Genomic DNA, 15,710 nt, shown 5'->3' on the forward strand with positions numbered 1-15,710 from the left:
TGCTCTCTACATTAGGAAAACACATACCAGTGTACCAGAGGGAGTCACACACAGCTGTGCCTAGATAACCAAACAAATTGACAACAGGGATGCAAACTCATCAGGTATGAAAAAGGTGACAAGGATCCGAGCCCCCTGACCCCACAGAATATCGGCTTTAAAATGAGGAATAACAGAGGATTTTAGCAGTCAGAACAACTAAAGCAGCAGTGTTAATATTAACAGAAACGCCATAGAGTCACATCTAATAGAAATATATAAAAAGCATTTATTTTAATTGTGTAGCAGTCAGTTTATAATTTTGGCAGCACTGTTGAGCATTTTGAAAATGTATTTTCAGGCCTCTGTGCAAGGCTTAGTCTTTCTATCTTTATAGCCACTGGTGTAAAGTAACTAAGTTCATAAACTCAACAAGTACTATACTTGGGCACAATTTTGAGATACTTGTACTTTACTTAAGTATTTCAATGTTTTGCTACTTTGTACTTCTACTCCACTACAGTTCAGAGGTAAATGGTGTACTTTTACTCCACTACATGTATGTAATACCTTTAGTTACTTTACAGATGTGGATGAATGATGTGAAATATAATCAAGTGTTAAATCAGACTTTAGTTCCACCTGGAGTAAATCCAAAAGCTACCCTGCAGTATACAAAGTCATTCAGACTAGCTGCACCTTTACCAGCTTTGAGAACACTTTCATGATCAATCATTATAAAACATATTATTCTGAAATGGACCAATCTGCAAAATGACTACTTTTACTGTCGCTACTTTCACTATATTTTGATAATAATACTTTTCTACTTTTACTTGAGGAACATTTGGAATGCAGGACTTTTACTGTAACAGAGTATTCCTACACTCTGGTACTTCTACTTTTACTCAAGTACAAGAACTGAGTACTTCTAATTTTAATCAATTACAAGATATATACTTATACCACCTCTGTTTATAGCCTATGAAAAAAACGATTAGAAAACGAAGGCTAAAGCTAACGTTAGCAGATAGTGACAATGTATGCTAGTTAGTTAGCTCAACGATAATATTGCGACGGGAAAAAAAAACTTTTCAGTGCACATCACGCTCTGCCGCTCCGACAGGGAGCTCTATTGTGAACACCTGAACTGCACGTTCTAACAGCTGTTCACCAGCGGTCCAGTCTGTGCCACAGGGACTCCGGACGCACAGTTAATATTAACGAACGCACCGTAGGTAATGTAGCTGCTGAAGCTAGACCATCATCGCCGAGCAGCAGAGGCTTATTATACATCATGAGCAGAGCCGACAGGCAGGAAGACTCGAGCACACAGCTCGCGCTTCATTATAATATATATAAAAAAAGCTCGCGGCCGCACATTAATCCGGGTCCCAGACCCCCTCCCATACCCAAAAAATATTTTTATTGCAGATCTACAGGAATCACAAAAACGACCTATTTTGGATTCAAAACGGAGAATTTCGCCGAAAGGTGACAAGTTTGCATCCCTGGACAAGATAACCAAAATCCTTGAATCTACACACAGCAAATAAACTCAAATGACACAACGAGATGTAAAAAGGAGATCACACATATAGTCGATATAGAACTGGCCGCTTCAATCTGAAGAGCAACTAAAACAAAACACGGGAGTGTATCTTGTTCTTGTGAACACTAATGTTATCCACAGCATACACAGACACCACAAAGTTCTTAAGGAGAAAACTAGTTTCTAAAACAAAACACGTTAGTGTACCTTGTTAGCTAGCTGACATTAACCTTAAACATTGCACTCATATTACTCACTGAAACCTTGTAAAGCCGGTCCCGCATGCTGGCTCTTACAGAACCGCTCCCTTTCGTGTATGTACAGCTCTCAACATGCCCAGACTTGTAGTGATTTTCACCTCGTTTTATACTTTTTCGCCTCATTCTGAAAGAAACAGGTGAAATTTACTAACGTGACAGCCATCTTTGTGATGGTGACGCGTATTGTGCGAGACCAGAGACCTGTAGTTCACTGAGCGGTTTCACACAAAAAAAATTGTAACTTCACAGTTTTACGACACATTTTTATTTTTTTGACTTGCAAAATGTTCTTTTAATTTGACAAACATCATATGTGTCATTCGTGGCACAATTCAAACGGGATCGAAAGATGACTTTTCTCTCTCCATTGACGTCAATGTATAATTTTCCGCTTCCGGGGTCCCATGGGTCGGAAGTAGATGGGCGGGACTTCGCCTCTCTATAACAGCGCCGGAGGAGAGATCCAGTCTCTTCTCTTCTTGCTCAGGAGAGCCAGATCACAGCTGTTTTCTGCCGGAACAATATTCTGTCTGTAACTCTACCGCGCCTTTTTTAATTAAAGTATCCCATTTGAATCTTTTCAGAGACTCCCTTTAGTCTCATTTTAAAGCTTCTCTCCTGGACGCGAGAATAAAGAACATATTTAACAATTGGCGAGCTAGCCGGGATCTCGCAAAACCGGGAGAGACTACAGCTCGCTGGACCCACTGGCATCCGTTCAACACACAGAGAGCTCAAATCAACTAGGTAAGGAGAAACCTGTTATATCGAATTCTTCAATAGTTAATGTAGGACAATGTTAGTTCTGTGTGTTTGACGGCGGCCAGCGGATCCTGAAAATAGCTGTGCAATTTAAGTTAAAACAAGCCTAAATTGATAAACATTGGTATCCTACCACGTGGCGTTGCTTTGTTACAGGCAGGGTGAGTTCAATTTCTTTTTTTCTATTTAACCCTGCATGCTATTCGTTTGTCTGTTATTACATGTCGGCTAGAGGCCAATCACTATATGTGTCTTTTGTTGCGTTTTACGTTTTACGTGAATGGTTTTAGGCCATTAAGCAGTCGGGACTGCTTGAGGCAAAGACACAGCCAAAGTTTGAAGCTAAGGTTATTGGAGTGAGTGTTTTGTGTAACAACAGTGTGAGGCTGTTTTAAAAAAAGTCCTTTTTCAAGGAAAAGGCCTGAGGAGTTTGAAGCTTTCAGTGGTTACTTTATTTCTGTTTTTCAAAAAGACATTGCGTTGTGGATTACGGCAGGAAGTGCGACATTCGTGCGTTAGATAGACGATATTCTTCTGATTGTGTTTGGATAGCGTCCTATTTGTCCCATAAATAGCGTGTTTAAACAGAAGAGATGACCATACTGGCTCTTAAAGTCAAAACATTTACGTACATGGGTAGAGGGCTAAGACGTAAGGGTATGAGGCCCATTTATCATTGTAAACTAAATAGAAATGTTATTTTAAACTACAGTGTTGTGTGTTGAATTTACTAGACAAAATATCACCTCACCAATTTCAACTCCAGGTGTTTTCTCAAATCCCTTTGTTCTTCAGGTCAAAGGTTGGAAAACCAGTTGCCATCTTGTCTTGACCTCATGTTCACAGTGAGCCACACGGCAGTCGCCATTTCATGAAAGGCTAATTGAAGTACTCTGTTTGCTTTAACACACTGAGGCTAGGCATTCCATCTTCTAAAGAACATCATACTTCTTGTTAGAGTTAGAACTATTGGAAGTACTTCTGCTGGTAAATGTGTATTGGCGGTTTTGTGAATATTCTTCTTTGCAAATGTGTTTTGGCGGTTATGTGCTGTGTTATTTAACCATAGTGTAATGTTCTTCCTATTTTAAAGATATTTTTGAGGAAACTAAGTTTCTCCTTGTTAAAAACGAGTCAGTTTTGCAACAGCTATTCCCTAGTGCAGTGGTTCCCAAACTTTTTGGGCCCAAGGCACACCAAAGGACAAGTAAAAATCTCAAGGCACACCTACCCTAAAATAGCCCTTATAACACGTGTTATCACTCATATCTAGGGTGACCACCTGCTAAGAAGCCCAAGGGGGGACAAGGGGTATGTTTCTGAGGGACAATGTGGGACACTGCCCGGCGCAGAAGTGGTTTACCTATTTCTAGCACATACCATCTTACATAGTACATTAATAGTGCCCTATTCCACTAGACATGTGTAATATCTGTTGTATGTCCATCAATAGGCCACCAATGTGTATTTCTTTCTAAATAAAGATTCATAACATTTTGAACAATGAATTGGCAAATGCTATTTAACTTAAGCAATTTATTCACTTCAAGCAACATTCATGAGAAGGTTCCAAATGTTTTTTCAGTATAGACACAGGAGTGCGAACCCATCAACATCACAAGGTGACAACAATGCAAAAAGTTGCCAACATAAAATCCTATGCAGAACAATGACATTTTCACCTAAAAGGCAACTGTAACCTAAAAATGGTAAATTTGCAACCCTGTAAACAGTCCACCAATGTTCAAAATCAATCAAACTACATCTTAGAGAAATGGGATATTAACTAGTTTTCTTCAGGTTTCTTCTTGAACTTGTATTTCTTGTTGGAGCGTACAGCATTGAGGACAGCCTTCTCTTTCACTACATAAGAGTAGAAGTCCTTGCAACTGAATGTGAAGTTGCTCTTCACCTGGATTTCTGACTTGATGAGGTTTACCGAACATCTGTTCCTTGTGTCTGTCCAGCATCCTGTCATCAGTGAAAAGACCCTCTCCACTGAAGCATTGGTGATTGGTACACTCAAGAGGAAAGAAGCTAATGCTGTCATGTTTGGTGTGTGTGTGTGCTTGAGTAAGGTGGCCCACTTCTCAACGACTGAAGCTTCTGACTGCACAATGGCCTGTTGGTGTGGCAGAACAACACAATACTCATCATATAGTGCATCCATGTCCAATTGCTTGCTTAGCTGCAGGACTTCTACAGCTTCACAGAGATGGGTGAAGTTGAATGGGCTCTTCTGTAGTGCCAGGCTAGCCACTTTCTTCTGGTAGTTGGAGTCTGAGAAGTCATAGCGCTGCTCCAGGTAAGTGAGAGAGGACTGGTAGAAGTTGCACATATCCTCTCTGAGCACAGCTGCCTGCCTGTCTGGAAACTCCTGGAAGAGTACACCCGTCTGGGCCCCAAAGAAACCATCACTCTGTCGTTGCTGTAGCTTGGTTTTTAGGGTGAACATCATATCGTAGAGCTCACAGACAGTCCCATCTTCTCGCTCCAGCACCAGCACAGTGTCGTGGAAAATCTTCAGCGCATTGCTGAGGAAGGACAGGTAAACCTAAAAGAAGTAAGATGAGTCAATGATCACTCTTTGCATTATCATAATTTCTCTTATCCCTGTTGAATGCAATTCAAAATAATTACCTGTAATTCAAGGGGGTTGCCCTCACCATCCTGGTCATCCCTGAACAGCCGCCATAGTGACTTTGGGCACTGTTCCTCTCCCAATGAGAGAAAATAGGCCTTGATAGGAGCCCAGCAGTCATGAAGCCTCTTCACTGCAGGCCACAGGCTCAGCCATCTTGTGGGCACATGTCTAAGCAGGGACTGGTACTCTATCTCCACAAAGGTGTGAACTGACTTAAGTTCCTCAACGCGTTTGGCAGATGAGGAGAAGTGGCTAAAGGTCTTGTTGACAACATTTTCTATGTCGATATTTAGCCGATCTCCTGCGTGTTTTGCACTGTTGTGAACGATGTGGGCCACACAGTTTGCCTTCAAAATAGAACTGTTGTTCTCTTTCAGTTTCTGGAAGACAGAGTTGTATCTCCCATAATTCACACTAGCATTGTCAGCACTATACGCAGATATCATGTCTAGTCCCAGTCCGTTTTCCTCCAGCTTGGTGACTATCTGGTTGTGGATCGCGTAAGATGTTTCATCACTGTCATCATAGAAATCAATGACCTTCGTCTGTACTCCCAAGTCTGGCGTCCAGTAACGCACTGACAGTGGGAAGAGCTTGGTGGTCCCATGATTGGAGGCATCTGAAGCCACTGAGAAGAATGGCGTGTGGGCTGTGGAGACACACACAGATGGGGTGAACTTGAGAGAGATTCTCTAAAAACAGATTATTACAAAAATACAAGACACTACTTTACTGTTTTGATCATTATTGATTTTATATAAATATAATCTATACAATTATTTAGGCCTACATCTTTTCAAAAATCATAGTTGCTTTTTTTTGTGAAATCATATAAGGTACACAGAGCCTGGTTTCACAAAGGCACGGAAGAGCCTTTAGCCTTTATGTTTGCGTTGGCTACTGATGCTATTTAATTTCATTGAAGTGAAGGAAACGTTGACTTTTAACATAGTAGAAGAATATCAATATGATTAGACATCAGTTAGCTAACGTCAGATAAATAGCTAACACAATATTACATCCATGAACATAACTTTAAATGTACCTTTAGTTGTTGCCTCTCGTTGCTCATGTAGTGGTCTTTTGAGGACTTTGAAACAATCTTCGACAGAGGCAGGGGCAAGCACATCAGTGACAATAGCTTCTGCCTTCGTCCGACCACAGGCCATCCTCTTGGCAATGTCCGAGTCCGGATAAATCGTTGGGGCTAGCTTTATGCCACAATCTCCTGCTCGATATGATGTAGCATGTTGGACAGTGTGATACACACTCGTCACCTCTGCAGCAGTGACTTTGTCAGCTAGACAGTCGTTTTTGGGTCGGAGGAAAGCATCCATAGATTTCGATGTCTCTTTTTGTTGGACATTTTTCTTGTGTGTGTCAGTCAGTCTGTGTCGTTTGACATCGTATTCGCCTCCATGTCCGATTGAGAAGGACGTTTTGCAAATGTCACAGAAAACCCTCTCACTATCCCCCTCAACAGCCTTCAGCCACACATATTCCCTCTCCCACTCTTTCCTGTACCCACACCTTCTCTTTTTACTTACTGGTGCTTCAGACGCCATTTTCTATAGACAAGTTCACGCGACAAAACCATGGGTAGCGCGGCATAACCCTACACAAATGCACTTCATTTCCGCCGGAAAAGTCTTTTGCACAGCGTCTGTCGCCGCGCGTGCGGCCGTTTGCTGTCATGACGACGACGACGCAAAATTTGACAACCTAGTCAGCAGTTATACTGGGGGGTGGGTGTGGCAACTGTAGCGTGCTGAACTAGTCTCAAGTAATGCTAGTTTGGCTGCCAAGAGCTCAAGAAGCTAGAGCGAGCAATTCTTTTTTGAGCAAGCATTGATTATGCGTGACATGGTCTCAATTTGCGGGACGCATGAATTGGGGTTCAAACGCTGTGCGTGCACGCGCTACGCGGGACGGGTGGTCACCCTACTCATATCATGTAAAATATCTGTAAATGTGCATACTTATTTACTAATGGCAAATAAAATGTGACAAAGACAACTATATTACTCATGAAATATTTATTAACGAAAAAAAATTAAATTAATTTATAAATATAAATATATATATATATATATATTGTATATATATATATATTATATAATTTATTAAACTTTAGCAAATTAGGCTTCATCAAAGCAGCAACACACTCATTTAAACCAGACAGGTCACAAAATTAAAAATGAGGCAACGGAAACTCAGCAGAAACTCAGCACAGAGAACTGTCAATGCAAGGAAACATGGTCCTGAACTACAAATTATGAATATAACATTTCACCAATCAGCATTGAAACATGTGCTATTTTAAAATTTGCCTATTTACAGATTAATGGGATACATGTGCCTGTCGGGGCGCGCAGATTTTTTTAATCCTCGGTGGCACTGAAGAGAGGGCAACTCGCAAGTCCTGTTCAACAGACAGCCGTGACCTGCTGTTGTTCTTCATATAAGTCAGAGTAGAGAACGCCAGCTCACACAGGTAGGTAGTGGGAAAATGAAGTAGTTGCTCAATCGCGTGGTGGGAGATGCTTGGGTACTCCGATGCAGAAGCCAACCAAAACTAATCCAGTGGGAGCTCACTGAATTTGAGTTTCAGTGTGCGGTCCACACGGAGCTCTGCGCACTCCTCTCTCTCTTTCATGGAGAGCTTCTCTGTGGAGGATTCCTGGTGGAATGGGTCTTGGATCCAGTCATAGTCCTCAATGTCAGCCACACGTGGAAAATACTGCTCAAACCTCTCTTTTAAGGTCTGAAGGTGTTCCGCATACACAGCGCGCTCCTTAGCTGCCTGCGGCGCAGCTGATGTCAGCGGGAACATGTCCATGGAGCCCTGCTCCAAAGCCTCCTGCCACAGGAGAAGTTTGCCCATAAACCCCCGAATCTTATCTGTGGACGATAAAATGTTTTCATTCCTTCCCTGAAGCTTGGCGTTTAACTCGTTCAGATGCCCAAATATGTCTGCGAGGTAAGCCAGCCTGGCGCACCACCTCTCATCCGCGAGCTTGTCTTTATGTGGGACAGCGTTTTCACCTGAAAACTCCAAAAGCTGTTCCCGAAGCTCATAAAGACGGGATAGGACTTTCCCCCGTGACAGCCAACGTACCTCTGTGTGCAGGATCAGGCTTTGGTGGTCGGCTCCCATCTCGGCGCACAGCTGGGAGAAGAGGCGAGATTTCAGGGGCCTTGATTTTATGTAATTCACCATCTGCACGGCCTGATTCAGCACCTCAGTCAACTCCGGGGGCATGGTTTTGGCAACCAATGCCTCTCGGTGCAGAATGCAGTGGTTTGTCACGATATGTGGGTTTTGTGCCCTCACCTTAGCAATGAATCCTTTCACTCTCCCCGTCATGCTCGCCGCACCATCTGTGCAAAGACCGACGCACATATTCCAGGTCAGACTGTTCTCTTTAAAATAGTCATTAGTTACCCTGAATATTTCCTCTCCCGTGGTGTGGCTTTCCATTTCTTTGCAGAATAAAAATGTCTCTTTGATGGAGTCAGCATCAACATATCTGACGTTTGCCAGAAGTTGGGCAGCCCCACTGATGTCCGTAGATTCATCTATTTGGAGGGAAAATCTGCCGCTCGCCTGCAGTTTCTCTGCCAAATGTTCCTCAATGTCTTCGGACATGTCGTCGATTCTTCTTTTGATCGTATTATCAGACGACGGCACTTTCGATAGCTCATTTGCGGCATCTGGACCCAGCATGACACCTGCAAGTATTTTGCAAGCAGGGACGATGAGTGTCTCCGCTATTGTGTGAGGCTTCTTCTGCTTTGCAATGAGCTCCGCTAGCATGTAACTCGCCTCCATTGCCTTATCAGACACTTTCACAGAATCCAACAAACGTCCTTGCTGCCTCTGGTTCAGATCCCGCGCTCTTCTGAAGTAGTCCAAGTTACTGTGAACATGGGCGGGATGTTTGGTTTCCAAGTGCCTCTTCAGCTTGCTTGGAACCATGTTAGCATTAGCTAACTTCTCCCGACAGACGACGCACTCGGGCTGAGGATTGTTCACATCCCCGGTCCAAATGAAGCCATAAGACAGATAACTGTCATGGTACTGTCTGCTGACAGTTTTTTTCCTCTTCTCTTTCGGTGGTGGGTTGTCGGCAGTCTCTACACTGGTGGTTGCTGGTTTGCTCCGCACAAGAAAGCGCTCCATTTTCCCGCTTGCTTGTTTCTCGGTTTTAATATTGTCCTTCAGCCTTTGATGTGTCACAGTCTTATAAATCCCACCTGCGCAACTGCGTTAACAGCGGAATACGGGGTTCTGTGAGGATTATTTTTTAAATAATCGTTTTTAGGTATAGAGTTTGCCTCTGTATTATGAAATGTGTGCATACAAAGTACTGATATAGTAAATAAAAAAATAATTATTTTTGTGTAGTTGTATATTGCAATAATAACGTATGTTTGTCACAAAATCCCACGGCACACCTGGACTTGCCTCACGGCACACCAGTGTGCCGCGGCACACCGTTTGGGAACCACTGCCCTAGTGGATTAAGCTGGAATTTAAAATAGCGCACTCTGGTGGTAGTACAGAATTATTACCCAAATAGCGGAAACACCATAACATTGTGAATTTGAACCAAATTCATATTTCAAAGTCAAAACCATACACGGTACAACTTTATTTTAACATTTCATATTTTAATTTTGCATATTTTTTATATATTAATTAACTTTATTAATATTTTACCTTAAACTTAAAAAAAAAAAAATCTATAAAAATAATAAAACTTTGAGCAAAAAATAAATAAATAAAAGTTCGGACGAACAGCAACGAAGGTGCTAGTCAGAAGATTAGTGCTTCATCTTTGATAAGTTCATAAATAATTAGAGAACATGTCACCAAAACAAACTAAGTTGAGACTAGACGCAGGGCCAGGCTCAACTGCAGATATCAAGGAAAGGGTAAAAATCAGATCCGATGCTTTAACAGTTTCAAGTAAAAGACAGAGGACATGGAACCAAATGGAGAAACTGTTAGAACAGTGGCAAATGTGACGACCCCTGCTTCACTGCCTATGCTGGTGTGGGTGTGCCTTTGTGTGTGGGTGTGTGTGCTTCTCTCTCCCTGATTGTATCCAGGTGCAGCCTCTCTCCAGGTGCTCCCAATCTGATCAGCGCCTCCATAAAGGATCTAAGTAGGCTGCAGTGGCTCTCTCTCTGCCCGGGGAACGTAGGAGGAAGAGCAGCCCGGAACAGCTATCCTCCTGCATAGAGCTTGTTAACCCTGTTTGGTGGTCGGTTGTTTTGTGGAGTGTGAATAAACTCCTCTTTTTTCCGTACTCACGTCGTCGTCTCATCGCTGCGTTTGTTATGGCTGAGAGCCAAGCCGTGACAGCTGGGGGCTCGTCCAAACCGGTAAGATAAGCTTGGGTGCGTGTGAGTTCGTTCGTTATTTTGTGTGGGGTTTCTCCTGATAGGTGGTAGCGACGGTTCCCTTGGGACCGTTGTGCGGGGTGTTAATGTTGTGGTGAAAGTGGCTGAAGCTTCGGTTTGGGGGCATGGCCGTGGTCGCAGTATTTTTGCTAGCTTGCTAGTCGCTTTGCTCGGCCAGCGGTCTTTAGTGCATAAGTACCCGCCGCAAGTAACCACATGAAGACCAGGGAGGAGATTAGTTAGCGGGTGTCGTAGTTAGTGGGGAAACTCCAATCAGTTTTTTTTCTCTTTTCTCTCTTTTGTCTCACTGTAAACTCGGTGTTGCGTTGTAGTATGGCGGAGGTAGACGCGTTTATCAGTGCTCCCTCTCAGGAAGCCCTTGAAAATTTCTCAATGGAGCAGCTGCTCGTTATTGCGGAACATTTCTCGGTGGAAGTCGTTGGCGATAAGAGGCTAAAAAGCACTATAAAAACCTCTATTGTGTCAGTATTACGTGAAACGGGTGTGCTTCCGGAAGTTAAGGAGGGGGTGTTAAAACCTCTGTTGCAGGCTAGTTTACTGTCCTTTGAGCAGCAGAAGGAGATGTTGTTGTTGCAGCTGAGTCATGACAAAATGAGGTATGAGATGGAGTTTGAAAAGGAGATTGCAGTGGAGAGGATGCGGCAGGAGACTGAGAAAGCCAAACTTGATATGGAAGGACAGCGTCTTTCCATAGGCAGAGGTAGTGCGGTGTTGGGTGAGCGGCACGGTGAACAGGTGCCCAGGTCTCCTCAGCGGTTCGATGCTAACAACTTGCGCTTGTTGCCGCAATTTAATGAAAGTGATCCTGACACTTTTTTTTTGCTTTTTGAACGGGTGGCTAAAGCTAGGGATTGGCCGGATGCAGACTGTGCCCTGATGCTTCAGTGTGTACTCACAGGAAGAGCACAGTCCGCATATTGTGTTCGGAGGATAGCTCTAGCTATGTTAAAATAAAATTGGCGGTGCTTAGAGCTTATGAACTTGTTCCAGAGGCTTATCGACAGCGTTTTAGGTCCTTGGAGAAAAAACAGGGTCAGACTTATGTGGAAATGGCGAGGGATTTGTCTGTTCATTTTAAACGTTGGTTAGCTGCTATGGACATCACTTCCTTTGACAAATTGGGTGAACTCATGATTTTGGAACAGTTCAAAAACATCCTTCCTGACAGCATTGCAACCTATATAATAGAACACAGGGTAACTTCGGCATCCGAGGCTGCAGTAGCAGCGGATGAGTTTGTGTTACTGCATAAGGGCAGGTTCGGAGGGCGTGCTGGAGATCTACCTGTGTTTGGGGGAAGTGGAAGGTCTGTTGATGTTGGGTCATTGGGGATGGATCTAAAGAAAGTGGCTTGGGAGAAATCTGAGGATACTTGTAACTATTGTTGTGAGAAAGGCCATTGGAAACTAGACTGTCTGGTGCTTAGAGCAAAATCCAAGGGAGGAAGATTTGTGGGTAAACCGGTTGCGTTTGCTGCTCCTGTGAGTAGCTGCTGTGTTGACGAGGTGCTTACGGACCACTTATGTGGACCTGAGGTTCTGGCGTCCTATGCTCCTTTTATAAGAGACGGCTTGGTGTCATTGGTGGGTAGCAATGTCAAAGTTCCAATTAAAATTTTGAGGGATACAGGTGCATTTGACTCCTTTATTGTTGACTCGGTTCTGCCTTTGTCTGAGGAAAGTGACACTGGTGACACGGTTCAGACTCGGGGGATGGGATTAACGGTTTTTCCTGTTCCTGTCCATAGGATGTATCTCGACTGTGACCTTGTTAAAGGGGATGTAACTATTGGGGTACGTCCAGCTTTTCCAATCGAGGGGATACATTTCATTCTGGGTAACGATTTGGCAGGTGGTAAAGTCTGGGCTGATGGCCCTTCTGTGTTGTTAGTCACTGGTGGTCTGATTGAGTCAGCATCTGAGAAGCGCTCTACAGTGGTGCCAGACGTTACGGCCGCGTGTGTGATCACAAGGGCTAGGGCCAAAAGGGATCAGGACTTGCTATCACATGGGAAGTCAACTGACACAGTGGAGGTTCCATCTTTGTCTGAGTTTTATAAAATATACTTGGTCGGTCGACTGTCAGAGAGCGTTTGATAGGGTTAAGTCTCTGTTGTGTTCCTCTCAGGCGTTAGCGGCTCCATGTTTTGATCGTCCTTTTAGTCTCCAAGTAGATGCAAGCCAGGTGGGAGTCGGTGCGGTTCTGCTCCAGCTTGACAAGGGGGGGGTGGAGAGACCCGTCAGTTTCTTTTCAAAGAAACTTAACAGTTACCAAAGGAATTATTCGGTGATTGAGAAGGAAGCGTTAGCACTCATTTGGGCGTTGCAGCATTTCACTGTATATGTGGGAGCAGGAGGACCAATTTTGGTTTACACAGATCACAATCCCCTGACCTTTTTGCATTCAATGAAGTGTCCTAACCAAAGACTGACGAGGTGGTCTTTGTTTCTTCAGGCTTACAACCTTGATGTTAGGCACATTAGGGGGTCTGACAATGTTATTGCTGACGCGCTGTCACGAGCCCCATGGCACTAAGTATGGTTAGGTCTTACCTTAATGTATATATATTGACTGTCATACTGTGATAAATCTTTCTTGCTCTGCCCATTCTTTTTAAATAGTGCTTCTCAGATACTGGTGTTGCTAAAGGTGTGGCTGGGCGTTGAAGGAGAGGATTGCTGTGTGAAGGTGGTGTTTTTTTTTTTTTTTTTTCATTAGGGACCTGGGGGAGTTCCATATGTGGGGTTTTGTTTTCCATGACCTTTTGCTTTGGTTTGGGATGGGGTTGGTTGGTGGCCCTGGGGACACCGACTTTAAGGGGGGGGGGGGTGACGACCCCTGCTTCACTGCCTATGCTGGTGTGGGTGTGCCTTTGTGTGTGGGTGTGTGTGCTTCTCTTTCCCTGATTGTATCCAGGTGCAGCCTCTCTCCAGGTGCTCCCAATCTGATCAGCGCCTCCATAAAGGATCTAAGTAGGCTGCAGTGGCTCTCTCTCTGCCCGGGGAACGTAGGAGGAAGAGCAGCCCGGAACAGCTATCCTCCTGCATAGAGCTTGTTAACCCTGTTTGGTGGTCGGTTGTTTTGGGGAGTGTGAATAAACTCCTCTTTTTTCCGTACTCACGTCGTCGTCTCATCGCTGCGTTTGTTATGGCTGAGAGCCAAGCCGTGACACAAACGAGAGGATTGATTCCAGCAGATGATCAACCTGGACCAACGGAAGCCCATAGAAAAGCTGTAGTTGAACATGAGAATGCTGAATATCTACAACAGGAAAACGCATGGATCAAAGCCGGACAACCCTCTTGGTATGGACCTGTAAACATTGCTATGAACAGAGCTGAAAAAAGAAAAGCTATGGTTGCAAGTCTGGTATTCCATCTGGAAGATGCCAGCTAAGGATTGACAAACAGCTTACATGTGGAAGAACTCGGCAGAATAATGGAAAAGGAACTCAACAGAGGAATGGAAGAGAGACGAAAGGCAGTTGAAGCCCATAATGACATTATTGAAGAGAGACGGAAGTCAGTTGAAGCCCATAATGACATTGTTGCAGAAAGACAAAGGGAGGAAGATAAAAACCAACAACTTCTGGCGGAAAGACGACAAGAAGATGTAAGATTCCAGGACATGATGGCAGATAGACAACGGAGAGAACAAGAAGAACGAAGAACCGGTGCATATACCTCCATGCCATTGATAGCGGCTGGAAGAGGAGGATTTCAATACAAATCATGGACTCACAGGGACATGGAAGCATTAGTGTCAAAGCTACCTCCACTCACGAAAGGAGGTCAGAAGTGGGTGAATGATCTGAAGAGATACACAGCCCAGGACCACCTGTGCTTGGGAGACATGAGGGCCCTGCTCGGACGGATTGAAAGACGACTTGAAGTGAGAGCAATAGATTCCGAGGCCAATTGCACAAATGACCCAGATGACACTCCATTCAACTACATCAGGTCGAATTATTGGGCTGCTATTCGTCACATCTACCCAACAACACGGAGTTTACATGCCCTCAACAGCCTGAGAAAAGAACCGGGGGAAGACATGTATGCCTTCCTGAAGAGATGTGTGGGAGGACTCCACTGGAGAACGACATGACGTTTCACCATCTGTCGTAATGCTGTGGAAGAACGCGGTCATTAACGCCCTTCCCCAATCAGTGCAGGCAAGCCTGGGATATGTGGTGGCATTAGACACTATACCCATTGAAGAATGGAGACAACATCTCATTTACCATGATATGAAATACCAAGTAACCCAGAGATGTCAAAGACGTACAGGATTTCCAAACATGAACCAAATGCCGCAGACAGCCTGGTATCAACCACAACAATGAGGAAGCTTAGAGGACCAGACCATCAGGTGATGCATCTTCAGCACTAGAGTATTTGGAAATCCAGCTACATAGAGCCACATATGTCACCACAGGAGGGAGAGGTTGAATGTTATTTAAAAGATAGTGAGTAGAATATTGCATTTACACAGAGCATCCACAGATTAGAAGTAGCAGAGTAGAACATTTAGCAGACTATTTTTGTAATTATGAGAAGGAAAATACATTACGAGTGATGTTGTTCCCCCACACAGAAAACTATTGTGTCCACACAACTAGTGAGGTCAAGAAGACGGGCTTCCACCCAAAATATGCAAGGGGCGGCGATACACCTGACGTGAAGCTGTCCAGACCTGAAAACAGAAACTCGATTCTGCTGTGGTGAAGTCTGGCTACAAAGGGAGGTGTCCGATAGGGTCGCTTGTCTCAAACCAGTGAAGAAGTCAACAAGAACCCAGCTGAACTAGAGAGTGACTGTTAGCGGGAGAACAGTGACGGAGCGACAGAGACTGGCCCAACATTTTCCAGCCAGTACATAGATGGACCCCGTCAGAAGACCGGGGCTGTGTTTTAAAGGGGAACTTCATTTATTGTTAGCCAGAAGTGCAGTTTTTAATCAAACAATTATTTGATTTATGGAGTCAGATTACATTTTTCTCATAAACACAATTTTATAATCGGTCTGAAGTATCTGTTTTAAGGCGTGAGCTGCAGATTAAATAACATAACACTGATTGAGAGCTT

At 43.9% G+C, this 15,710-nt stretch overlaps 2 protein-coding genes across 2 annotated transcripts; both read right to left on the reverse strand.

The window, feature by feature from the left end:
* Positions 1 to 4,000: 4,000 nt before the first annotated feature.
* LOC307046132 (uncharacterized protein) lies at positions 4,001 to 7,147 on the reverse strand. Its single transcript, XM_079692324.1, has 3 exons — positions 6,243 to 7,147; positions 5,194 to 5,846; positions 4,001 to 5,107 (listed from the first exon to the last, which is right to left on the reverse strand). The coding sequence occupies exons 1-3, from the start codon at positions 6,760 to 6,762 to the stop codon at positions 4,340 to 4,342; spliced, it is 1,941 nt and encodes a 646-aa protein (XP_079548450.1). The 5' UTR covers positions 6,763 to 7,147; the 3' UTR covers positions 4,001 to 4,339.
* A 625-nt stretch (positions 7,148 to 7,772) lies between these two features.
* On the reverse strand, positions 7,773 to 9,380 carry LOC307046369 (zinc finger BED domain-containing protein 5-like; the record flags this gene model as incomplete). The annotated part of the gene is made up of 1 exon (XM_079692767.1): positions 7,773 to 9,380. One exon carries the CDS (start codon positions 9,378 to 9,380, stop codon positions 7,773 to 7,775), a length of 1,608 nt encoding a protein of 535 aa, XP_079548893.1.
* Between the last annotated feature and the right edge of the window lie 6,330 nt (positions 9,381 to 15,710).

Source organism: Notothenia rossii (genome assembly GCF_949606895.1).
Source record: "Notothenia rossii genome assembly, chromosome: 7".
NCBI lineage: Eukaryota > Metazoa > Chordata > Actinopteri > Perciformes > Nototheniidae > Notothenia > Notothenia rossii.